The sequence below is a fragment of the Ambystoma mexicanum genome, chromosome 3p (assembly GCF_040938575.1).
Source record: "Ambystoma mexicanum isolate Mex_15411 chromosome 3p, UKY_AmexF1_1, whole genome shotgun sequence".
NCBI lineage: Eukaryota > Metazoa > Chordata > Amphibia > Caudata > Ambystomatidae > Ambystoma > Ambystoma mexicanum.
This window is the reverse complement of record NC_090925.1, coordinates 829,187,873-829,214,064: the sequence shown is the minus strand read 5'-3', so window position 1 is coordinate 829,214,064 and position 26,192 is coordinate 829,187,873. Positions and strand designations below refer to the sequence as shown.

Genomic DNA, 26,192 nt, shown 5'->3' with positions numbered 1-26,192 from the left:
GTGTTGCTATTTGCTATAGACGCGAGGAGCTGAAACCGCGAAGTGCAGCTGAATTGAAATCTGCCCATTGCTGCCGCTGACCTTCCCATTGCAGGGCAGGAGTCCCCAGATGTCCACCCTCTTGTCCCCACGACTGAGGCCCAGGAACAACAGGATTTGCAGAGCTGTACAGGAACAAAAGCCAGCTGGAACCATTTCTTCTAATCAAAGGTACTGTAACACTAAGGGGACTTACCTCTTGTTGCGTAGCCTTGCCTGTACTCAGTTGAGACTCGTCTTGGTTGTTTTTGCAGAGTTGCTTGCAGCTTTGCCTTTCACAAGCCTCCGAGCTTGTGGCCCTTCTGCGATTCCTTATCTCTACAAAGACTTCTAAAACATTGTGCAAGACTTTTACTTACCTACAAGAAGTGCTTCAGTTCCCCTAGACTTTTGCTCAATTGACATTGGCTGGCCTGAATCCCTGAAAGACTCTTCTTACCTCTGACTGTGTTTTATTACTCCTCCAGGAAAGGGTTAATTTGCTTTGCATTGGGGGTTTCCAAGTACTTGCCTGCTTCAGAATAATTGTGTTTTTATTCCCAAACCCTTTTATTTGACACCAACTCAGTATTGCTCTAAATGTATCAGTGATACATTAATGTCCACAGTATTCTAGTTATTTAAATCAGCTTGGGGTGTAGGAACCACCTGTGTGCCATCCCAAATGGGTACTTGCTGATTTAGAGAAACTAAGAGTTTGTATTTTGAAGTGTATTTGCGTGTTGCTTATATATTGCTCCCTTCTGAAGAAAGCTTATTGAACTGACTGTTAAATTAATAATTGTTTAATCAAGAACCTGGAGTGTAAGTTTGTTTGAATACTTGTCACTGTGAATCAGTATAAAAACCCTACTGCTCACACTGACACCTCTTGAGATAAGCCTGGCTGCTCAGCCACACTACCAACCTTTGTAGTACAGACTTATAACAAAGGTTGGGTTCCTATTGCCAGGAGGTCAAGGTTGCTGTAGTCTCCCAAAAGGTACTGCACACAATCTTGCCTAACAGTAGTCATCTGAGTCCAGCTGAGGGGGATCCAGGGTGAAGCACCAGCGTTGAATATCTGTAAGGAGAACAGAACTGTGCCTCTTAATGTTTTCACATCAGGCCCTCTGAATCAAGAGACTGATGAGAAAAGAGACTTGGGCACAGAAGGCCCTGATGCTGGAAAAGAATTATATTCTTGTGTCGCAGAAGACAGAGTGTGTGCTTTGCTCGAGTGAACAGCCTTGCACTGTGCTGAAAACACAGGAAAGGGAGACCAACGGGCCGAACAACCCGACATATTATTTTGTGAACACGTTCTTTTTCATGAACATTACCCCCACATTATTTGTAAATTAGTGGTAAGGATTGGCAATATGTTTTTAGGATAGGCCCTTTTATTTTGACAATACTCCAATAGGACTGCATTATTATTTGATGTCATAGCTTGCTCCCATCTGTAGATTTAGGTTTAGTTAGGAATTTATCACACCCTTATGAAAATTCAATAAACACCCTTGAATTGTGGTCCCTTATGTCTGTTTCACTGTTGATACCATGTCTTCCTTACATTGTCCTCAGCGTTCTGACCAGCGCAAGTCATCAACAGAGCCAGCCTCTGCCCCTCTTCGTTCTGGTGTTCTCTCAGCTGTGTCAACTTTAAACTTTCTGGCACAGTGTAACGCTTTTCAAAGACTAGAAAGCAGCGTTGGCTTACCGCTTCTGGTCATCTTCATTACTCCATCCCCCTTGCTCATCTCAGTAATGAAAGAGGGTGGGGGCGGGCACTTAAGTTGTTTGGGTGCCATAAGGTGGGATTTCTTCATCAATACCATTTAAGTATGTTACACAGAGGTGTATATGTGTCATTGGGAATTGTGACAGCAAAACGATTTTTATCTAGTATTCTTCTGTCCCTCTGGAGTCCAGCAGATAGCCACCCCCGAGCTTAGAGACAGGTAGCTTCTGCCTTTTCCTGGCCACATAGGAGAAGCTTTCTTCTGGAGAATCAGTGACGATATTGCTAGATTCGTCACACCAACTCTAACATTTTGAGGCAAAATTCCTCTAATTCGACATTAGAAGCCAATTTACTCAGTAAACGTAACCGTTTTCCATCTGTTGAGGAGTCAGAAGACAACAATCGGGATTGATGTCGCTTCTTAGACTTCTTATGCGAAGAGGACTATGAACGTCGGGAAGTCGACCGAGTGCTTAGAATGTTTGTTGCGCTTTCTAGCTCTGTGAGGTGAAACCTCTCTTGAGCTCTTGTCATCCGACAACCTCACCTTCGATGAGGTAGTGAAAGGGGATTCGGACAAAGGCCTTCCTAGGGCGAGTTTCCCCTTAATCTTTTTCAACGCCTTCACAGCTTAAATCGCAGTCGTCGACCTCATGACCTACTCCCAAAAGCCTGAGGCATATTCGCTGACGATCTGTGATGGGCATCTTCGACCAACAATCCGCACACCTCTTGAACCTAGTCTTGTGGCAGACATCTCGAAAAACTTGATAATGCAGTAAATAAATCACTGAGCGCGATGTGCGGAAAAATTGAACTGAAGCAACGAGCGTGGTGCGTGCTATTTATGCCAGTCTCAACATCACAGCCAAGAGCAGGATAGAAGCTGCCGAGGGACCATGAGTCGACGCACAGAGCCCTCTGCTGTTGAAAGGTGTCTCTGCGGTTGAAAGGTTTCCAAAGCTGCAAGCAGGATATCGGCTTCATCAAAGATGAGGAATACGTGGGGGTACAATCCATTAGAAGGAAGAAAATATCCTGTGGCAATATCAGTATACCTGAAGGTAAAAAGGCAGTATGAGGATAATACAACTATGAGATGCACACCTCGATCCATCATCCACCTGAAAGAGAACACCACCCATGCACATAACAGATCACCTACCAGCTGAACCACCGGAAGCCAGTCCCGACAGTAAACGCATGTATGGGTCATTGAAGTCCAGCGTTATCGAGAACTAAAATCACAGAAAAGGACTTTAAATCCTTTGGCTTGAGGCACTATATCTAGAGCACAACCACTCATTTCAACCAGAGGAAAATGTGCCAGGCTATCGAAATCTAAGGGTGAAAGAACAAGGCTTAGAAGGGGGCAGAGAAGTGATGGCGAGAGGTAAATGAAGAGATGGAAGTAATAAGAAGGGGACAGAAGGGATTAAGGGAATTTAAAAGTGCGGGCGAGAAACAAAAGACAGGAAGAAAGACATCTAGGCAGAGATGGAGGCGAGGAGCCAGGATAGAGGGGGAGATGGGATTGGGGTGTGGGGGGAGGGGGGTTTAAAAGAGATTGGAGGAGAAAAAAACGACAAAGTTAGAGAGAACAACATTGAAGCACAGATGGAGGTAGATCAACAAACTGAGTGATGGAGGCAGAGGAAGCGAGGACAGACAGCTGGAAGGGGAACTGGCGAAGGAAGTACTAGAAAGAGGGCAATGAGTCAAAGAGAAAGTTACTATGAGGGCACGTGCACGCGATGGACAGAGAGGGGGCGGGCAGGAGAGAGGAATAGGGGTGAAGACTCCGGGAGAGGGAGAGCATGGATCAGATGGAAGGAGAACATTGAGAGGTAGAGCAGAGACATGGGGAATGTAGACCTTGGAGCAGAGATGCTGTTTTTATCGCCCTAAAAATAGCAAGTGGGGTTAACTTTGACGCCACAAGAAGTGGGCTGACTGAGAAGGGACTGGAGACCAAAGCTCATGGGCTGGATAAATAACTTCACTCACCGTCTGAAACTGTGACAAAATAAATATGAAAACACAGAGTCATTCTACTGCACGCTGAACATCTATGCTTTGAGAGATCATGAGCTTAATTAAAATAACCCCATTCACTCCATACATATTGGAAAATATACTGTAAATGCACTCTTTTGACCTTTTTTATTTTGATTTTTTAAAGCATTCCCTGGGGTGGGAACCCCCAGTCACTTTTTAGAGGAGCTGGGCTCACTTGCTCATTCAGTGAAATATGGGGCCACTTTTGGTTTCCAGTTCTCAAGTGATAGGGGACTTACTTTATAAGACCGGGTAACGAGTTTCCATTGCTTATTATTGCTAACAATTGCTGTTGCATAGTTTCAAATCCCCCGCCCATGTACTTTACTACCCACAGTTTTCATGTTTCTCTCTCATCTTCCCGTCTTTCTCAACTCCCTAACCCAGGCATCTGTAATGGGAGGTTAGTAGCTAGCGCCAGGTGACTCCCTACTGTCTTGTTCTTTTCAAGACTAAGTGTGGCTTGCCTAAGGTGTTGGCTACCTGACTCCTCAGGGGTCTTCCAACTCTCTCTCCTAGCACCGCTTAGTGTTCTTAGGGAAGTAGGGATGGTGCCTTATTCTGCCCAGCGTCTCTCTCTCTCTCTCTCTCTCTCACACGCAGTCTCTCCTGTCCTCTTCTACACTGGAGCCCAAGCTATTTTCCTTTCACCACTCTGTTTTCTGCTGCGTTACACACTCCGTCTTCCAACTCTTACTACCTTTGTTATTGTGCCTCTCTAGAGAGGGAGGAGAGGGAGAGAAGGGGGGAGAGAAGGGGGGAGAGAAGGGGGGAGAGAAGGGGGGAGAGAAGGGGGGAGAGAGAGAAGGGGGGAGAGAAGGGGGGAGAGAGAGAAGGGGGGAGAGGGGGAGAGAAGGGGAGAGAGGGGGAGAGAGAAGGGGGAGAGAGGGAAATGCTTCTCCTTACTCTTACGTTACCAGTTGGTAAGTAACTTGTTCTTCGAATGGAATGTGTCCTCCAACGTATTCCTCATCTTTGACAGACTCCCAAAGCAGTATACAAGACTGGAGGAGGGCGAAGAATTTATATTTGACAACTGTCACACGGCAGAATAAAGTACTCCCAGAGCATGGGAAGTATCTGTTAGGGCAAATTCTCATAAATGTGCTAATTCCCTTCACCTTAGAGACCCCCAGTAACTTTGCTGGATTGTGAGGACTTGATTTTTTTACATGGAGTGTGTGAGCTTTTTTCCACTCTCTCGTGTGTTTTACTCTTGTGTTCTTTGATTATGGGGTTTTAGATAACTCCATAGACGACATCTTTTCATGTGTGGTACACAGCACCCTCAGTGATGTGACACAGGGAAGCTTTTTCGGCTGTCCCAAGGTTCAAATACCTTTGCTGGGATAAACTACTGTTTCCTAGAGAATGTAAAGTTAAATTGACTTTACTAGTCTTTTTAAATTCCTAGACCCAGCAAACCCTATCTTACAATAGAGTGTTGGAAGGGATTACCTAGTATCCCCAATGTCTAGAAGCTCATGCAGCAATCAAATGCTACCCTTTTCTATCAAAATGGCTGGTGGCAGTGGTTTTACAACGAATTGCCATGATTTTTCCCGACCGCGAACACCGGTAGCTAAAAATAGCAGGAGCCATGTTTTTCAAGATGGCGCCTAAGCCCACTTTGTTTAAACAGGTCCCGGTCTTCTTTTTTCGCCATTTTGCAAAGGTCCTTCTAGAGTTGTCTCTGCGTGACAAACCAGGTTTGGTCCCTTTGTTCCTACGCCTTTGGCGGGCTTCAGGACTGAATCCAAGGAGTTGAGATTCTGTGTGGACTATAGAGCTCTAAATGCAGTCACAAAGACTGATGCCCATCCTTTACCTAGGACAGATGAGCTGGTGGACAACCTGGTTCAGCCAAGTACCTCAGTACATTTGACCTAACATCAGGTTATTGGCAAATAGCCCCGACACCCATGCCAAGGATACAACTGAATTTTCAACCCCAGCAGGCAAGGATGGTTAATCAAGTTCTGAATGGGATGGAGGACTTCTGCATGGCATACTTGGATGACATTTCAGTGTTCAGCCCTACTTGGAAAGAACACGTTGACCACTTAGGTTATGTATTGCAGGCCCATCTGTCCATAAAGGCAAGTAAATGTCAAATTGGTCAGAGCAAAGTGGTCTACCTTGGGAATGAGGTAGGAGGAGGTGAAATAAGACCATTGCCTAGCAAAGTACAAGCTGTACAAGAATGGGCCGACCCTACTACTCAACCCCAAGTGAGAGCCTTAGGTCTCACTGGTTATTATATGAACTTCAGAGAACTATAGGTCCATAGCTTTTCCCTTGAATGTTGTCTCCTCACCCAAATTCCCCAAAAAGGTCAGGTGGAATGAGGAGCGCACTAAGGTATTTGAAGTACTTAAAGCACTTTCAAGCTCCAGTCTTAAGAGCTCCTGACTACAGCCAAACCTTCATTGTGCAACCAGATGCTTCCAACACAGGTATAGGTGCAGTTCTGAGTCAGCTGGATGAGAACGGTAGGGAACACCCAATCTGCTTCATCAGCAGAATGCTGAAAGAACCGGAAACAAGGTGGGCAACAATTGAAAGAAAATGTTTTGCCATTGTGTGGTCCCTGAAGAAGTTTAGACCATATTTGTATGGATCTACTTTTGCGATTCAAACAGACCGCCACCCCTTGAGATGGTTAATACAGATGCAAAGGGAAAATCTTAAATTGTTAAGATGGTCAATCTGCCTACAAGAGTTTTATTTTACCATTGAACACAGGTCAGGGTGTAATCACCAAAATTCTGATTGTCTCTCCAGAATGTATGATCGACTGGAGTAAGGAGATTCATCCAGGGGTGGGTTAAATCCTCCTGTCCCTTAGTCGGGGGGGGTGGGGGGGGGGGAAGGGTGAGCGTTAGGAAGAATTCTCATAAATGTGCTAATTCTCTTCACCTTAGAGACCCCCCACCAACTTTGCTGGATTTTGAATTTTGAGGACTTGATTTTTTACCTGGAGAGAGTTTGAGCCTTTTACTATGGCGCCCGAGTGTCTGGGGTGGACAGGAAGTGAAGGAGGTGCCCAAAACTCCATGTGCTTAGTCTCCTAGGAGACCCAAATGCACTCTGGCATGATTGGCTGGCTGACTGTCCGACAAGGACAGCCAGCCTGCTGGGTGAGTGGCAGCTAGGCTGGAATGAATGGGAGAAAACTGTTCAAAAGGCGAGTCTCTTGGCTTGGAAGGCAGAGTTGACCACTGGCACGAAAGAACCGAAGACGAGCTGGAAGAGGATGGCTGCTGCAACTATAGGACCGTTGGTTTGCCTGGTGGAGCCCTGCTGCAGGTCTGAATCACCAAGTTCATCTCGACAGAACCCCCTTCAAGGACGACTTCTTCCTTTGAGTTGGTGGGACCAATAAACTCGTAAGCCACCTGGATACCATTCTCGGAGCTGGTTAGGATTAACCAGGAGGAAAGACACCAGCTTGTGTGCTTGAAGAACAGCAACCGGAATTGAAGATTTGCCAATTTGCCAGCTTTGTGACCAGTCCCTGTGCAGTGCAGGAGTCCCCAGACGTGCTCTCTTGTCCACACGACTGAGGCTCAGGAACAGCGAGATCTGCAGGAACTGCCAGGAATAGTTCAGCTGCATCTTTTTCTTCAATATAAGGTACTGTGAAAACCCGACGGAGAGAACTTACCTCTCACTGCTAAAGTTTGTGGAACATTGGCAACTTGCAGGCCTAGTCAGCTTGTGACCTGACATATGAACCTTTCTTCCGTGAACTACTTCTAAGAACCATGGCAAAGACTTTTCCGTTTTAAATACCAGAACTGTTTCTACTTATACAAGACACTAGCCCATTGACTTTGGCCTATCTATTGCATTGAATCAACTCCTCCGGTGAACTCAAATTATTTGCACTGTATTAGAGCAACTATAATATTTGTTTTATTAACTTATGCCTTTTTGCTCCTCCTTTAATGCCATTTTGCTTCCACTTCAAGGGAGCTCCACTGCTTAGAAATCGGTATTGTAGTATAATTTGTGTGTGATATTGGCTGCCTCATTTAGTGAATGCTTTATAAATGATAGTGTTATAAATTAATAAGTGTTTCTACCAAGAAACCTTGAGTGCGAGTGTCTATCTGAATACTTGTCATTGTAGACCTTTATGTAACACCCTTACAAGCTCACATTCCCTCTTGAGATAAGACGGCTGCTCAGCTCGCTACCAAAAACTGTGTGGTACAGACTTATACCAAAGGTTGGTTTTGCTTATACATGTAGTCATATTTGTGTCTAGTGGTCCCAGAAGGTACTGCATGCAAACTTTGCCTTACAGTATCCAAGCAATAATGCTTGGTAAACGTGTGCAACGATGACCACATTGCAGCATCACAGATGTTTCAAATGGGGACTCCCGTTTTCAGGGCTGTGGAAGAGGCCATGACTCTGGTGAAGTGCACCAATCATAAGGATGATACACCTGGACAGTGTTTTGAAACAGCTTGCCCTAATTTGCATCCAGTATATCTTATAAACAGCTTGTCGTTCACTCGCAACTTTGACATCCTAGACACAAAAGCTTAAGGCTCTTCTAGGGTCTAATCTATGGAGCCATTCTTCCTCTTTACTGGGATGCGGCGGAGGATAAAATGCTGGCAGAACGATTTTCTGATTTAAATGGAAGTCTGATACTATTTTAGGTAGGAAGGAGGGTTTAACCCTCAACACAACCCTGTCCTTGTGGAATACGGTAAAGGGTGGCTTTGAAGAGAGTGCCTGCAACTCGCTCACTACGTGCAGATGTTAGAGCAACCAACAGTATAGTCTTGAAGGTTAACAATCTCGATGGGCATGTGTGTAAAGGTTCAAATGGTACACAGGTTAAGGTCCCAAACTGGAACCTGAAAAGCAGAAGGTGGGAACACATTTGTGAACCCTTTCAGAAATTGAGCCCTTAATGTCAATGTGAAGACATTTGTGTGCTAATGAAAGCAGAAATATTAGCACATTCGGAGTCGAAATAGAAAAGGATCAACATTCTTTTCCCTGCACCATGCACCAGTCGCAAAATGTGTTCCTACGGCAACTGTACAGAGATTTTGTTGCTGGCTTTCTTGCTGAAAGCAACACCTCCATCACGTCATCCGGGAGGTCCCAATCTTTGTATCTGAACCTTTCAGAAACCATGCATGAAGGTTGAGAGCGTTGACCTCTGGATGGAGAACCTGAACCTCCCTTTGCGAGAGAAGGTCCTCACTTTGTGGAAGACATATCGGAGGACAGATGGACATGTCCAGAAGGTCCGGGTACCATGTCCTCCTGGCCCAATCAGGGGCAATTAGGATAATGTGGCTCCCGAACCGTCTCAACCTCCTGATTAATTGAGCAATGACCGGGACAGGAGGAAACGCGTATAGCAGTGGAAAATCCCAATCCACTACAAACGCGTCTCCTAGAGCTCCTTTCGGAGGAAATTCTCTTAAGCAGTACCTTTCGCACTTCTGGTTAATCCCGGTCGCAAACAGATCTACTTGAGGGGTTCCCCAAAGGACGAAGATCTCTTGAAGGACTTCCTGAGCTAGTTCCCACTCGTGGGAGCCTGTGCTTTGCCTGCTCAGAGCCTCCGCCGCCGTGTTCTCCTCCCCGGCCAAGTGAACTGCTGATAGGGAGATTCCTTCTCGAATTGTCCAATACCAGAGTTGCATTGCCTCTCTGCACAGTGGTAGGGACCCTACACCATCTCTTTTGTTGAAATAATGCATGGCCACCGTATTGGCAGTCATTATCAGGACATTCTTTCCCCTGACAGAGGGCAGGAAGGCCTTCAGCGCTAGTCGGATTGCCCTCAGCTCCAAAAGATTGATAGGTAGTTTGGACTCTGATTGAGACCAACTGCCGCTGTCTGTTAGATCGTTGGTGGGGGCTCCCCACCTCATGAGTGAGGCGTCCGTCACTACAGTCGTCTCCGGCCATGGTTGCCAAAAGGTTCCCCTTTCAGGATGTTTTCCTTGCAGGCCCACCATAGAAGATCCTACGTAACTTTGATTGGGACCTGCAATACAGCCGACATCTGTCCCGAAAACTGGGACCATTGTGTTCGGAGAACCCACTGTAGGGATCTCATTCGTAGACAAGCCTGCGGCACCAGGTAAATGCAGGATGCCATGAGGTCGAGCAACCTTAGGAATTCAAAGGCCGGGAGAAGGTGGGCATTCTGAAACTTTACCACCATCTGGGGAATGTCTTGAGCGCTCACCTTGGGTGGCGAGCACTTTCCCAAGGATGTGTCTAAAACAGCCCCGATATTCTGGAGCTGTTGAGGTATCTCGTGTGACTTCTTGAAATTGAAGGTGACCCCAGGTTGTGTATGGAGTGGCAGGTAACGCTGAGGTGATCCAAGGCTTGTTCAGGAGAACGTGCCCTGATCAGCCAATCGTCCAGGTAGGGGTAGATGTGGATTCCCCCTCCCCTCTCCTGAGATGCACTGCCACCACCACCATTAGTTTGTTGAAGGCCCTCGGGCGGAGGTCAACCCGAAAGGCAGTACTCAAAACTGATAGTGTGAGCCGCCAATGGCGAATCACTGGTATTTCCTGTGCTCGAGATGGATTGGCACATGAAAATAAGCATCCTGAAGGTCCAATGACACCAACCAATCCTGTACATGGAGGGCCTGAAGGATCTGAAAAGCGTGATCATCTTGAATGTGACTTTCCTGAGGACTTTGTTGAAGTATCTCAAGTCCAAGATAGATATCAGTCCTCCGTCGTCCTTGGGAATCCACAAATCAAATATGGGGAATACCAACCCTTGTTCCTCTCCGCTACAGGCACTGGTTCTATAGCACCTTTCGCTAGCAGGGTTAATATTTCCTGCACAAGGAGCGGATCTGGAATCCTCAAAGTTTCCCCGGTGGATTGGTGAGAGGCTGCGTTATGAATGGTAGGTAGTAACCGTGGGCTATTGTCTCCAGAGCCCACGCATCTGAAGTAATGGCTCGCCATTCTTCGAAATGCCAAGACAGTCTGCCCCCCCACCGGTGACACGTGACTCAAGCTCTCAAAGTGGTTTTGAAGTGGTTGCTGCAGACGCTGATGGCAAGGTAGCTGGAGTTGGCTTGGCACCTCTACCTCGTCCACCATGAGGGAACTCCGTTGGTCTCTTTGACTGGCCATTCCTCTTGCCTTTCCAAATGAGGAGTTGTAGCAAAAATATCGCCCCCTCCATGGCTGTCCGGCCGGATGTAAAGGGGGAGTTTGCCCAACAGCGGCACCTAAAGATTTGGCAGCCGCCTTCGAGGTCTACAACCTCTCAAGGCTCTGGTCAGCCTTGCTGCCAAAAAGGTGAAACCCGTCAAACGGCAGGTTGAGAAAACAAGCCTGCACATCCGGTGCAAAACCTGACTGCCGCAACCATGCAAATCTGCGCAATCACGTGCTCATGGCCATGGAACTGCTGATGCAATCCAGTGTCCAATCCAATCTGAAGTGACTCGCACATGGCTTCCTTGCCATCCTTAATAACCAGGAAGCCGTTCCTTTCATCACCTTCTGGAATATGCTCTGCTGCCATAGATATGCACTCCCACAGAGTGTACGAAAATTCTGCTAAGACACATGTGGAGTTGGCCAACTTCAGGGCCATACTCCCAGCTGAAAATACCTTCTGTGTCCATCCATCCATGCGATCGTCTTCCCTATGAGGAGGGATGGTAGGGTACGCTGCCTTGTTCGAGGTAGCCATGGCTGCCTGCAATACCAGACTCTCCACAGTGGGGTTTTTGGACAGGTAGCCAAGGTCGCTACTGGAAGGGCAGTATTTCTTTCTAAGGGACTTGTCTGCCGCTGGATTGGTGTCAGTGGTTTCCCAATTTCTGGCCACCCTTTTATGCAGAGCCACATGAAAGGGTAATATAGGATCTGTAGGTGGACCTTGGTCTAGAATATCGGTCAGATCATCCTAATCAAACTGTACCGGGGGTCTAGCCCAGCCTAGATCCTCCACTACTCTGGACATCAGTTGCTGGTATGAGGAGTCTGTGTGCTCCCATGGTACTGGCCTGGAGAGGAGTAAATGCCGCTGGCATTATGCAAGGTGTCAAAGATCTTGCATCTTGGTCTCTTCTGATACGAGGCATTCCGTAACACATTGTGGGGCCCCCAACTGAAGCCCTAAAGGGGCATCCTCCCCATCTGATCTCTCTTCCTCCTCAAAAATGGAACAGAGGGATTTTAAAAAATACAGGCTTCGAAGGTGTCGATCTCGCAAGCTCACCATGTTTCGAGTGATCCTTGTCCATTCAAGGCCACGAGCGCTCTCAATGCGAATCACGCCGTCCACCCAGGCTCAGGGACGTGCGAGTTTCGGGCCGAGACCGCTCCTTGCCGGCTTCTACAGAAGGCGCGGATGGAGCCTTACCCTGCTTCTCATAAATATTTAGCATCTACACGGAATGCTTCCCACTCGCGCGCGTCTACTTTTTGGAGAGGCAGTTTACCCTCTCGGGGTGCCGCCTGACGAGGACAAAGGCGACGCGACTGATGGTGCCCACTTTGGAACCTTGGGTGTTTTTTCTCCTTCCACCGAGGAGAAAGGTCTCTCGTCTCGGCGGTCGCAGAACGATCAGGATGGGTTTTACGGGGCTTGTATATCCTGCCTACCTGCAGTTTCCCCTTTCTTTCACACAAGGCCTTTCCTGTCATAGCTTTACACTAGGATCAGTAATCTGTTGTGGCCTTCGCTCATGCACCACAGACAGACGATGCGGCTCTGTGATGGACATCTTGGAGTCTCACTACTTACATTTTTTGAATCCTGAGCAAGGGGTCATCAGAGTTGAAGACAAAGACATTCGAAGGTAACTACGCAATTGAGGTAACTACATGTTAACAAGTTCGCGGAAAAACGAAACTTAGGCAACCAGGCACAGTGTGTGCTCCTTACAACATCCAATGTCACCCTCGACAGAGGCCCTCAACAAGGGACATCGACTCAACGGCATCGGCACAGGGCACCCTCTGCCGACAATGTTTTCCGAAGCAGCCAAAGCGGGACATTACATGTCAAAGTTGAGGAATACATTGGAGGACACAATCCGTTCAAAACATGTTTTCTGGTGGAAAAACCCAACTCTGTATTGATCCAAATCACCCCCACCCATCTCAGAGCCAAGCTGCAACAGGGAAACACCTCTCTGAAATCTCTCTTATCAGGATTGCCCGGGTCAAACTGTACGTTCTCGTACAAATGTGTACCAGTTTACAATGCATAGCTTAGCAGCGCTTGTGAAAGCAGAGTGTCTCGGGGAAAGCTGAATAAACGTATTGCAATTAACTCGTAGTGAGCATTTTTGTGCTTTCCCGTTTGAAAATAGCTCACTAAAATAGGTGCCTAAGCACTACTAAGCCAACATATAAGGAAGCTTAGTCTAAAATTGCCAGAATTCAGTAGGCTCTTCAAATAAGCCATCAGCTCCATTACCCAATACAGCAGGCTATATGCCTGATATTCAGTATGGTTAGCTCAGCAAGTTTATGTGCCTAAACAGGATTTTGCTCACTACATTACAGGGGCAAAACAGCAGCACAGAGAGGAAACACAAAGGTAACCTTTAAAAGGCAGGTCACAGGCGGTTCAGGTGGGGGAAAAGGGCTCCAGTGTAGGTAGCAGGGCAATCCTTTGAGGAGCAGCTGCATAGGTCGGAGCCAGGATGTCCCACACAGCAGCAGGTAAGATTGGCAGAGCAACAAACCACTCTGATTCCAGTCAACTCCCACTGCAGTGCCAGTGGGTATCGCAGGTCCAGGAGGCACCAAAGGCTGCAGGCGGGAATGTTTGAGCAGAAGTACTGTATGGAAGGGGAGCAAGATTCCACAACATGGAGAGGCAGAATTCCCCCATCAGGAAGATCAGGAGTAAAACAGTCAAGCTGCCACAATGATCCTCATGGGGATGCCATCTCTATAGCAGCTGTCAGGTGAGTTTCAGGATCTCAAGAATGGCCTGCGGTCTCTCTAGTCTGTGTCGGACTCTCTCACATACACACACATGAATGCACAGTATAGGATACCCTCATTCAGTTTAAACACGTTACTAATCACAGCCTTTGTAGGCTCTGAGAGAACATCTGTAGGAGGTATGCCCATTTTGAACATTCCTCTGGTCCCAAACAAGCAAAGAACCACCACAAAACAAAATGGCTTAGGTGTAGGACTTTTAAAATGCTTTGCTAGACATTCTACCACCATATTGTGGCAACTGGCTAGCATTGCAGAAAAAAGGCTACTTCACAGCGTAGCCAAATGTAAATCATGGAACTGCCACCAGACTACACCCCCAGCAAACTGTGAGGAAATCCACTCATGAACAATGAGCAGGTAGCCATTTGGACTAAGGGGCACATTAAAAATGAGTATCAGCTGCAGGGGGACAGCAGCACACGCCCCTCAAAGCCTAGTAACACAAAAAGCCAGCAAAACATTTGGTGGACTACTCAAGCTACCAAAAGGAATGCAGAATCAGGAAAAGAGCATTTTCAAAATCATTGCAGAAAATAAGAAATGCTTGACAAGGTGGAGTCTATTTCTGAATTAAGGTTGGTGTTACGCAATCCACATGATGTAGCTGCACAGAGATGTAGCTCCTCCCCAGCTCATCGTACCTTATCCTCATGTAGGGACAGATGATGCGATGCCAGCATCCGGATGCCCAGCCTGGAGGTCAGTGTCTTGTCCAGAAAGAACCGAATCACCTTCTCATCCTGAAAAACAATGTCATGTGTCATATGGTTACCCTCCTTAGGCTGCCAGCAAAATGGCCCTTAGTCACACTGTGGGCAAAGACTAGTGGGGGGTGAGGGGGCAATTGAAAAGGGGGGGGCTGGGAGGAGGGTGGAGAGACTATTTAAGCAAAGTCCAGCATATGAAGCTGAACCTTTAAAATGTAAAATAAAGTGAAAAAGAAAATTGTATAAAGATTATCCCAGTGACTGGGTTTAAATTGCTTGCAAATAAATGCACAGACACGTTCCATATGCTTGTGCGTTGAACAAAGACCAACCATCTTATCAAGGCCCTGCAGCTACCAAGAATCGGAATGATCGGCAAGGCACTTTAGTGCGGAGAAAATATCCTCAACGGATTGGAGGGTAATTGGTGATGTTAATGAAAAAACATTAACGAATAACATTTTTGCTGAACCCAAAATACTGAAAAATGCGGATTTCTGGGTAAAAAATATGTATGGGGTAAAAAGAAAGGGTGGTAAGGGAGTTGGGGTGGGATTGTAAACCTAGAAAAACAGGGACCTTGGGGGAGGGAGAGGGAACCCCCAAATAAAAAAGGGAAAAAAAAAACGTATTTTAGGTTTGTTAAAGTTTTCGTTAATACTTTTGTCGTTAAAATCACATGGAATTCGGGATGGAGCAGTTAAATGGAAAAATGTGCATGGTGTGGTTAGTACATACAAAATATTTGTAATGGTGCGTTATTACAGAGAATACATTTGCAATGCGTTGCGAGTACTCGAGTAATATCTGCATGGTGATGTTAAGAGTGAAGAAAGCCATTGGGGTGGGGAAACATACATACAGGCTGTTAATAAAGATGGGACATATGTAAGGCGCTGTTAGAGTGCAGAAGATGGGATCTGGTATTTCCATCGAATTCCTATCCATTGAATGCTTATCCATCGAAATGTATTCATTGAATTGCTTTTCCATCAAAAAGCTTATTCATTGAATGAATTTCGATGGATAATTTCGATGGATAATTAGGGTTGGAGTTATGGTTGGGGTTAGGGTTAGATTTAGGGGTGGAGTAAGGGTTGGAATTGGGGTAGGGGAGTTAGGAAGTGAACCCCACCACACCCCCCAATATACATTAAATACTCAAACGTTACAAGGAGCTGGCCAGTGCCGAATTTTCAGCACTCGACAGCTCCATGTAACTTCTTACCATGAACAATATAAGCATCGAAATGCTATCTTTTACATTTAAAAGTACATATCCATCGCAACTTGCCCATTCCAATATTCTATGGACAAGTATCGATGGATATGTACTTTTAATGTAAAAGACAGACTCGATGCATGTATTTTCGTTTGATTTTATTTGATGGATTGTCTTTTCGATGAGCACCATAAACCGCAGAAGAGATCTTCGAGCGGTTTGCTAGTACTCGGGTAACTGCAAGGCATTTCAAATTTGAAGGACTTATCTCTAAATGGGTGTCAAGGACCTTTCCCTATACATGTGTCTCTCCTCAAACTTCCTCCTACCTGTATCTGCTCATAGGTCCCATTACCTGGATGTGCTTGCGACTCTCTCGAAGCCCCTCTGCCAGCTGTGTCACAACATCCTTGTGGTCGTCCATGAGATCCCGTACCAGCTTGCAGTACAGCCCCTCCGTCTCATGGTCCGTTATCTACAAAGAGAACAGAAAGGTCAGACAGGCTAGCGCTGCCTGGGGTAAGAGGACCCTCTTCCACGTAGATTTGAGCTTGAAATGGTACTGCAGCACACAGAACTGTGCTTTTGTCAGTTACACTGCATGAGTGAATGAAAGAGGAAGGATTTTCCTTCATATAACTCAGGCTGAGAAAAGAGAAGGCGATCGAGCATGAGAAGCAGACACGGATATGCAGTAATTGGGAGACTTTCCAAATGTCCAGTGTCCAAATCTAGTCCATATAATACTTTATGTAACTGCACACAGTTTACTTTCGCCTAAAAGGTTGGATTAACAAAGTTGTAAAATGAGTGTACGTACATTCATGTGCAGCATATAAAAGATCTAAAGATACACAATGAACGGTCAGAAACAAACTTCATCAGGTATAATGTGTGTAGCAGCGTGCTCTACCAACTGCATGAACAAAATGACACTCTTTCCAACTTCACAGTTGTATTAGACCCTCCGTCTGTGTAAATTCTGAAGATTTCTCCTTCCATAAACACCATCACACCTTAACAAGTCGGCACTCAACTTACTCACTGAAGGAAAACTATTTACAAGTCTAGTCTGACAAAGCTCTGCACATCTTAAGAGCATTCACACCAGAGAAGGAGTATGTCCACAGGTGAGAATTCACACAGGAGTGGCAGAGGGAGAGAACTTTTAAATTAGGGAGAGCAAGGCCACAGCAAAAGAAAGCACTGACACCCAAAGTGGTAAAGTGTGACAGAATGAGTAGTCACACCATGAGGAAAGAAGGCAACAGGGTCCAAGGAGGGGGGACGGGGCAGCAGGGGAAATTTAGGGGTATCAAAGAGGGCAACAGATAGGGGGGGGTCAAAGAGTCTGGGGTGAAGGGAGCTTTGGTAAAGTAGCTATGCCAAGAGGGCGGGATAGTCACCAGCAGATCATTCATATAGGGGTGGACAGTAGGATAATATTTAAAATCAGACAGTACATGGGAACGCTTTGGACCCTACAAAAAGTGAAACGTGGTGAATTCACACATGAAAAGTAAATGTTTTCACTGAGGGAGTCCCACACCTGAGAGAAATAAAGCCAAAGTAAAAGCACTCTCATCTAGGTGGGAGAAGGGCCAAAGATGCACACTCAAGACAGAAGAAATAAGTCAATAGGCAAACAAAAAGGATGGGAGGGCAGCTCATGGAAGTACAAGCCCCAAGTATCAAAGGGGCTGAAAATTGAGTTCTCCCATCTGAAGGCAGTGGGTCAGAGGAGTGCAAGCAAAGCTGAGAGGAGGTCCAGTCTCGCATGATTGGGAGATGGGCCAAAGAAAAGCAGCCAAACCAGGGAGATAAATGGGCCACAGGAAGACTTTTAAAAATTATATTTGTATTGATTTTATAATAACAATAAGAGACCATGACAGTGATTGTGGTTTCATACTCCAACCATACACAGATTACAAGAATACATTTCTTGAATGCATGACAGATCCACCCACCGTTCCCCCACAACACAAAATCTTACGCTAAAAAGGTACAACATTAGTGCAACAATATCAATCAGCACTACCACATTTACTCCAGATTTTCCAGAAATTGGCAGGATAGCCCCTGGCTCTGTATACCCTTTCTTCCATGTCATATAATTATCCATGTCTATTACCTACTTTGAGAACTTTGGGCTTTCTCTTTCTCACCATTGCATGGCAATAATCCACTTTGCCACTATCATTGCATTTGAAATAAACAACTTTTCATAACTCTAATAGGCTGCGTCTCTCCATACTCACAGCAACATCAGCTTTGGCTCTCCCGGAATTGGCTGACACTACTTTCAACACCTTATTGACTACTTTGTGCCAGAATTTCCAGATGCTCGGACACAGCCACACAGTGTGCTAAAAGGCTCCTGTTGCCCCATGGCAGTGCAAGCAGTTAGGGAGGCATTTCCGGGCACTTGTAGTTGCCTCCAAACGGAGACCACATCGAATGTTGGAACCGGATATACTGGAAGTAGTCCAATCCTGACCGCTGTGGGTCCAGTTGTAGATCTTGATGCGATCTCACATACCCCCTTCCAAGGGCACATCCTCCATTATTACGAACATTCTGAGCATGCCATAATGATGCAAAAGGCAACTTGCCAAAGTCTGGCATATCCAGGTTATTCCATAAAAGAGCTTTCATTGCTAACACCCCTCCCCAGCCCAGCTGGTGCCGAGATTTCTCCCAAACTCTAATCACTTGTTCGGCTATTGAGGGTAGTCCAGCCCCCCCCCTTCCCCCCCCACAGGCAAACACATTCACCATGTGAGTGTGCTAGGCAGCCTGGATTTGAGAGATGAGAGGGCAGAGCGAAGCACCTGCTCCGACAGGTGAGAAAGGTGAAAGCACCCAAACCAAACAGTGGGAAGGATGTCAATCCACACCCATAGGAGTTAAGGGAAAGGCAAGCCACATCAGATTACTCGATCCAAAGGGCAGAGGGACTACAGAAAGAGCTCACACAAGATGAAGAAGGTAGGGCACTCACGGTAGAGGGCAAAGAGGTTCATGTGGGCAACCTCAGAAACAAAATGGTAGCAACTCCCATCTTGGGGAAAAGGGCTCAGTGATGGATACTCCAACTAAAGTTAAAAAGCCACAGGGACAGTATTTGACCTCAGGGTGGGGGCGCTCTAGGGACAATGAGATCTAAGGGAAGAGACCCCCACATTAAAAGAGTTACATGGGAGAACGCACCTGTTGAGAGGGCAGAATGAAGCACTTACACCAAGGGAATTTGGCTACAATGAGAATAGTCATCTCTACATCAAAGGAACTGAGCAAGGGTGCACTCACACTGACTGAGAGAAAAGCTGTTGCACCTGTAACTAAGAAAGTCCTATACAGGCAACTTTTTATTTTTGGAGTCCCCCTGCCCTCCCCCTCACTTTTTGCTTGTTCTTGGTTTGTGGCTTCTATGGAAACGTTCTGACCCCTCGAAGGGTGGTGGCTTTCTGAGATTCCTCTGGAATCCACATTCACCTCAATTTGGCTGCAAGATGTGTGTGTGTGTGTGTGTGTGTGTGTGTGTGTGTGTGTGTGTGTGTGTGTGTGTGTGTGTGTGTGTGTGTGTGTGTGTGTGTGTGTGTGTGTGTGTGTGTGTGTGTGTGTGTGTGTGTGTGTGTGTGTGTGTGTGTGTGTGTGTGTGTGTGTGTGTGTGTGTGTGTGTGTGTGTGTGTGTGTGTGTGTGTGTGTGTGTGTGTGTGTGTGTGTGTGTGTGTGTGTGTGTGTGTGTGTGTGTGTGTGTGTGTGTGTGTGTGTGTGTGTGTGTGTGTGTGTGTGTGTGTGTGTGTGTGTGTGCTGTTTTTTCAGCATACAGACATCCAAATGCATGGTCTGCTGCTCTTTATTCAAACCATGGAGTGTGTGTGTGTGTGTGTGTGTGTGTGTGTGTGTGTGTGTGTGTGTGTGTGTGTGTGTGTGTGTGTGTGTGTGCTGTTTTTTCAGCATACAGACATCCAAATGCATGGTCTGCTGCTCTTTATTCAAACCATGGAGTGTGAAACAATCTCAAGTAGCTGAACTTGGCTATCTATGGTTCCACATCTTGAGGTGATCCATCAGACCTCACCTGGGTTTGATAGGACAATCTCTTGGGGTCAGGGTCTTGCAGTCCTTACCAAACATGGCTTTCACTGCTGATATTTCAAGGACTCCTCTCTACAAGCGCCTCAATGGGCTGGCTTAGACAGGTTTCCATAACCCAATCATCTACACAAGTGTATTGACGATCCAACGAAAGGAGGCTACACTTGTCTGAACAAAGCACTCCTCATTAAGAATGACCAGGTTCTGATGGTATGGGGTGACAGTGCAAGACACTGCTATTGAGTCTGGAGGAGACATCTTACACACCCACCACAAACCCAGACAAAATCAAAAAGAAATTGTACATCCTAGATTGGATTTGCACACTCCCCGAAAGACAAAAATATCGATCTTAAGGGAAACCTTTCAAGGAAAGTCCTAAGCTAAATACACTTCCGAGATATCTCCAATCTTTTCCCAATTGGTTCTTCAGAGACCAGTTTTTCAGAGTCTGTTTAAACCCAATTGAAACTAAAGAGGCTGTTCACTGGGGGAAGTTGGGAGAACCTTCCAAAAGATGTAGGATTTGTATGATAGAAGCCTCAATTGAAAGTCTAAAGCATTTGGTGATGAAATGGCCGGATCTAAAACAACAGAGACTGAATAGAATGAGTGACGTAATTATCAAGTACAGACAGATCTGCTAAGGAATGGTGGAAAATCCTGTTATCAGGAGAAAAAATACCCATAACTTTAGCAATGGTTAAATGTATAATTGACATTAAAAAGGCATTGGAAGATCCTCAGTCGATCGAGACGCTTGGAAAATAGAACTTTGGTTTTCCCTAAAATTCTTACCTGGAATTATTTCTCCCCCCCCCCCCTTTTCTTTTTTGTTTGGTTTTAAATGATTGGAAAAGTAACATGATGTGGTTAAAGGTTTTCTTTTTTGTATAAACATATGAACAAAAAAAAAAAAATAACCAAATCATCTTGTCATAGTGGACCCTGGTGCCGCTGGAAGTGGTGGTTTTGTACTCCGAAGTCGGTAGTGTATCCCTGCTACACCTGCCTATCCAGCAGACAACCGCACCCTTAGCTGCAGCTGCGGACAACCCTGCAGGCTTCAAACCCAATTCTTAATTGGAATCTTATGCTGTTTCGTTGGTCCCCTACCTACTCGGCTGTGTGCGTGTGATCAATTCTTCTGTGGGTCTAGGGCTCACATGCTGAGCTTGCCCAATCCAGAATTAGGCCAAAACCTTCCCTGCTGGTAATGTCGCTGCTCACCTACACAATCTCTTGTCCTGGATAGAGGGGAGTGAAACTCTGAAGCTGGACAGTTATTTTGAGAGGACCCTGTGTCCCTCTGAAGGTTTTCTTTGAGCTCTTCTTGACTGTGCAGCCGTCTTAGTTAACTCCAATGATTAAGATTACAAAGAACAAGTTACTCTCTTACCTGGCAACGTTCTTTCGATGGGATGGTCCGACAACGTATTCCATATATATGACAGTACTCCCCACAGCTGTGCTGTTTCGGAAAATCTTTCGGCGTCTGCATCCTGCGACAATGACGTCGATACGCCGTCCTCGAGGGACTCCGTTGAGCCGACATCACCGGATGACATAAGTAGGACGCACGACGCCTGTAGCCTCAGTTGTAGTTTTTGCCCCAGAACTTGTGGCAATAATCTACTGCCAGTACGACCACAGAAAGCCTTGCGGAAACATAAACTGTAATCGCATAAGATATTCTGTAGCGGAGTAGGCAGGGAAGGAGCGATATGGAATACATCGTCGGACCATCCCATCGAAAGAACGTTACCAGGTAAGAGAGTAACTTGTTTTTCGAGGGGATTGGGTCCTCCGACATATTCCATATCTATGACAGACTCCCAAAGCAGTACCAAAGTATGGAGGAGGGAAAAAGAATTTAGAATATAGAAATTTAGAATGTCCAATCAAATTGCACAGTAAAGGACCGCCTTGCCATAGGCCAGATCATGCCCATGGGAAGAATCTAGGGAGTAGTGACGTACACAAGTATGAACCGAAGCCCAAGTGGCTGCTTCACAGATGTTACAAATAGGAACACCCCTCTGCAGAGCAGTAGAGGCAGCCATACCCCTAGTCAAATGGGCCCGTAAGCCTACCGGAGGATCCTTACCCGCCAGGCGGTAACACTCAGAAATTGCCAAGATAATCCATCTAGACAAAGTCTGCTTAGTCACAGCTTGTCCCAAACGCCTTCCAGCGTAACCAATAAACAGCTGATCGTCCACTCTGACCCGGGACATGCGTGAAATGTAGAAACTTAAAGCTCTCCTAGGATCCAGCCTATGGAGCCTCTCCTCTTCCTTACCAGGACGTGGAGTAGGATAAAATGCCGGAAGAATAACCTTCTGGCTTAAATGAAATTCCAACACCACCTTCGGAAGAAAGGAAGGACCAACTCGAAGGACAACCCTGTCCTTATGAAACATAGTGAAGGGTGGCTTAACTGAAAGTGCCTGTAACTCACTCACTCTGCGAGCGGAAGTGACCGCAACTAAAAATACAGTTTTATGGGTTAACAGTCTCAAAGGACAAGAATGTAAAGGCTCAAATGGATCACCCATTAGAAACTTGAGAACGAGGTTCAAATCCCAATCGGGCACCTGGAAAGGTGACGGAGGGAACACATTAGTGAGCCCTTTCAGAAACTGAGCAATTAAAGGAATTTTAAAATAAGAACACTCCTCAGACGAGCACTTAAATATGGACAGCGCCACCAGGTAACCTTTCATGGTACCCACTTGCAAGCCCCTGTGGGCTAAAGAAAGCAAAAAAGACAGAAGCACAGGAATGTCACATGAAAAAGGATCCACATTCTGAAACCTGCACCAGTCGCAGAACTTTGAATGGCAACATTCCAACGGCAACGGTACAAGCACTTTGATACCAGCCGTCTGGCCGAAAGCAACACCTCCATCACGTCTTCAGGAAGGTCCCAATCCTTATACCTCAACCTTTCAGAAGCCAAGTGTGAAGGTTGAGGGATCTGACCTCTGGATGGAGAACCTGACCCCCCTCCTGTGAGAGCAGATAATTTTGGTAGGGAAGACTATGTGGAGGGCAGATGGACAAGTCGAGAAGGTCCGGGTACCACGTCCTCCGGGCCTATGCTGGAGCAATGAGGATCATCCGGGAACCGAACCTCCGTAGCCTCTGCAGCACTTGTGGGATGACTGGGACGGGAGGAAACATGTACAGCAGTGGGAAAGACCAATCCACTACGAACGCGTCTCCAAAGGCTCCTCTTGGAGGAAATTCCTGTGAGCAGAACCTTTCGCACTTCCGGTTGATACAAAGGGCGAAGATCTCCAGGAGAATCTCCTGAGCCAACTCCTACTCGTGAGAGATCGTGCTCTGCCTGCTCAGAACGTCCGCCGTCTCGATTTCATCTCCGGCAAGATGAACTGCCGAGATCGAAATTTACTGCTGGATGGCCCAGAACCAGAGCTGCATTGCCTCCCTGCACAGAGGAAGTGACCCTGCCCCCCCTTTTTGTTGAGGTAGTGCATGGCCGCTGTGTTGTCCGTCAGAATCAGAACATTCATTCCTCTCACAGTCGGCAGAAAAGCCTTCAGGGCAAGCCTGACGGCCCTCAGCTCCAACAGATTGATATGGAGTCTGGACTCCGACGGAGACCAACGACCGCTGTCTGCTCGTTGGCATGAACTCCCCATCCCGTGAGGGACACGTCCGTCACGATCGTCACCTCCGGCCAGGGTAGCCAAAACGGAGCCCCCCTCATCAGAATGCCTTCGACGGCCCACCACAGAAGGTCCTGGGTGACCGAGGGCAGCACCTGAACGGGGTCCGACATCCTGCCGGAGGACTGTGACCACTGGAGCTTGAGAGCCCATTGGAAAGATCTCATCCGCAACCTGGCCTCTGGCACCAGAAGAATGCAGGATGCCATGAGGCCGAGCAATCTCAATAACTCGAACGCTGGGAGACTCTGGGCATGCTGAAACTTGTGCACCATCTGCTGAATGTGTTGAGCCCTCACCTGGGGAGGAAAACACTGCCCCAGGGACATGTCGAGCACTGATCCGATGTACTGGAGCCGCTGTGTTGGCGTCAAGTGGAACTTCTTTAAGCTGAAGGAGAAGCCCAGCTTGTGAAGGGAGTGGCAGGTGACGGACAGATGATCCAGGACTTGCTCGGGAGAGCGCACCCTGATCAACCAATCGTCCAGTTAGGGGTAGATGTGAATCCCCCTTTCCTGAGATACGCTGCCACCACCACCATGAGATTGGTGAAACCCCTCGGGAGGAGGGGGGGGGGGTCAATCCGAACGGCAGGACCCGAAACTGAAAGTGTGAGTCGGCAACCGCGAACCTCAGGTACTTCTTGCGCTCGGATGGATCGGCACATGAAAATAAGCGTCCCTGAGGTCGAGAGACATCCACCAGTCCTGAAGTTGAAGGGTCTGGAGGACTTGCGAGAGAGCAACCATCTTGAACTTGCCCTTCCTGAGAAGCTTGTTCAACCCGCGTAAGTCCATGATGGGTCTCAATCCCCCCATCTTACTTTGAAATCAAAAAATAAGGGGACTACCATCCCTTGTTCCTCTCCGCTACAGGCACCAGTTCTATGGTGCCTTTCTCCAGCAGGGATTGAATTTCCTGCGCAAGGAGCGGATCCGGACTCTTCAAAGAGATTCACTGGTGGATTGTCGTGATGCCTCTGCCGGAAAGGAAGACAGTAGCTGTGGGCAATGATCTCCAGAACCCACACATCTGAAGTAATGGCACGCCATTCTACAAGATGCTGCGCCAGCCTTCCCCCCCCCCAACCGGGGAAGCATGGGCCTCATGACTGAGCTGAAGCGGCTGCGGCAGTGCCCGAGGGAAAAGCAGCAACTGCCCGCGAGGCCTTGGCACCTCGAGTACCCTGTTTTACACCTCTGGCACTCCTATGGTTGCCCCTTTGACTTGCAGCTCCTCTCGATTTACTAAAGGACGAGTGATATCGAAAGGAACCTCCCCTCGATTGCTGTCCCCTAGGACGAAAAGGCGGAGGTTGGCGAACTGCAGCGCCCAACGACTTCGCTGCAGCTTTGGAGGTCTGCAACCTCTCAAGACTCACCAGCCTTGCTGCCAAAAAGATGTTCACCATCAAAGGGCATGTTGAGGAGTCAGGCTTGCACATCAGGAGCAAAACCAGACTTCCACAACCACGCAAACCTGCGTATTACGGTGCTCGCCGCCATGGACCGGCTGACGCAATCAAGCATGTCCAGACCCGACTGAACAGATTCACACATGGCATCCTTGCTATCCTGCACAATAGCAAGGAAACCATCCCGTTCCTCCCCTTCGGGAATATGATCATCTGCTAAGGAAATACAGTTCCACCGAGTGTGCTTGAAACGAGACAAGGCATAAACTGAGTTGGCCTACCTGAAGCGCCAAATCCCCAGAAGAAAATACCTTCTTCGCCCAGCCGTCAAAACGTTTGTCGTCCCTATCAGGAGGGATGGTAGGGTACGACACCTGCTTTGCTGGGGCCGTAGCCGCCTGCACCACCAAACTCTCCGGAGTAGGGTGCGTGGTCAAGTAGCAGGGGTCGCCACTGGCTGGCGATATTTCTTCGGCAAGGACTTGCTTACTGCCGGGAGACTCTCCGGAGAAGTCCAAGCCGCAGCCACCCTTCTCTGCAAGGCCATATGGAATGGCAGCACCAGGTCAGTTGAAGGACCTTGGTCCAGGATATCAGTCAGGTCATCCTGCTGAAAATCCCCAGGGGGCCGTAGACCACCCCAGGTAATCCGTGAACCTCGACATGAGGCACCGGTATGAGGATTCGGCATGTGTGCCAGGCTCGGGCCTACCAAACGCCACCTCCGGAGAGGTGTCTAGACCACTAGCGTCGTGCAGCGACTGACGCAGGTCCTCAAGTTGACTATGACTAGAAACAATGTCATCAGGAACCCCTGCAGGAACCTCACCTTCCTCAGACCCCTCATCTACCTCAGAAATATAATCCAGAGGCTGTAAAGAGGGAACTGAAAAAAGAACAAAGACATGTTTTGCCTTAGCCAGAGCCTTTCTGGGGGGTTCCCCCGTACCACGAGGCATCCCCGACAAAGCCACCTCGAAACACGTTGAGGGCATCAATGGAATTGGCGTCCACGTCGAGCGCGGCGCTGACAGTTTCGACGGCGTCGACACAGGCCTCAAGGGCAGAGCCCCGAGCGTGTCTCTCGACAGCCTGGGCGCCGATGGCGTCAACGACTTCCTCGGAGGCGGGGCCTCGAGAGAGTCTGTCGATGAGCTCAGCACCGCCAGCGTCGAAGTCTTCCTTGAAGACTGCAGAGGTTCTCGCGGTCTCGAGGGCGTCGAGGATCAGGA

General features: G+C 47.4%; 1 protein-coding gene across 6 annotated transcripts in view; it reads right to left on the bottom strand.

Annotated features, from left to right (window-relative positions):
• BCKDK (branched chain keto acid dehydrogenase kinase) overlaps positions 1-26,192 on the bottom strand; it is a 744,533-nt gene that overhangs the window by 234,334 nt on the left and 484,007 nt on the right. For all 6 annotated transcript variants that reach the window (XM_069651902.1, XM_069651905.1, XM_069651903.1 and 3 more), the window contains 2 exons: positions 16,103-16,222; positions 14,460-14,558 (listed from right to left, as the gene is read on the bottom strand). In XM_069651902.1, the coding sequence (XP_069508003.1) occupies positions 14,460-14,558; positions 16,103-16,222 (219 nt within the window). The remainder of the gene's footprint in view (positions 1-14,459; positions 14,559-16,102; positions 16,223-26,192) is intronic.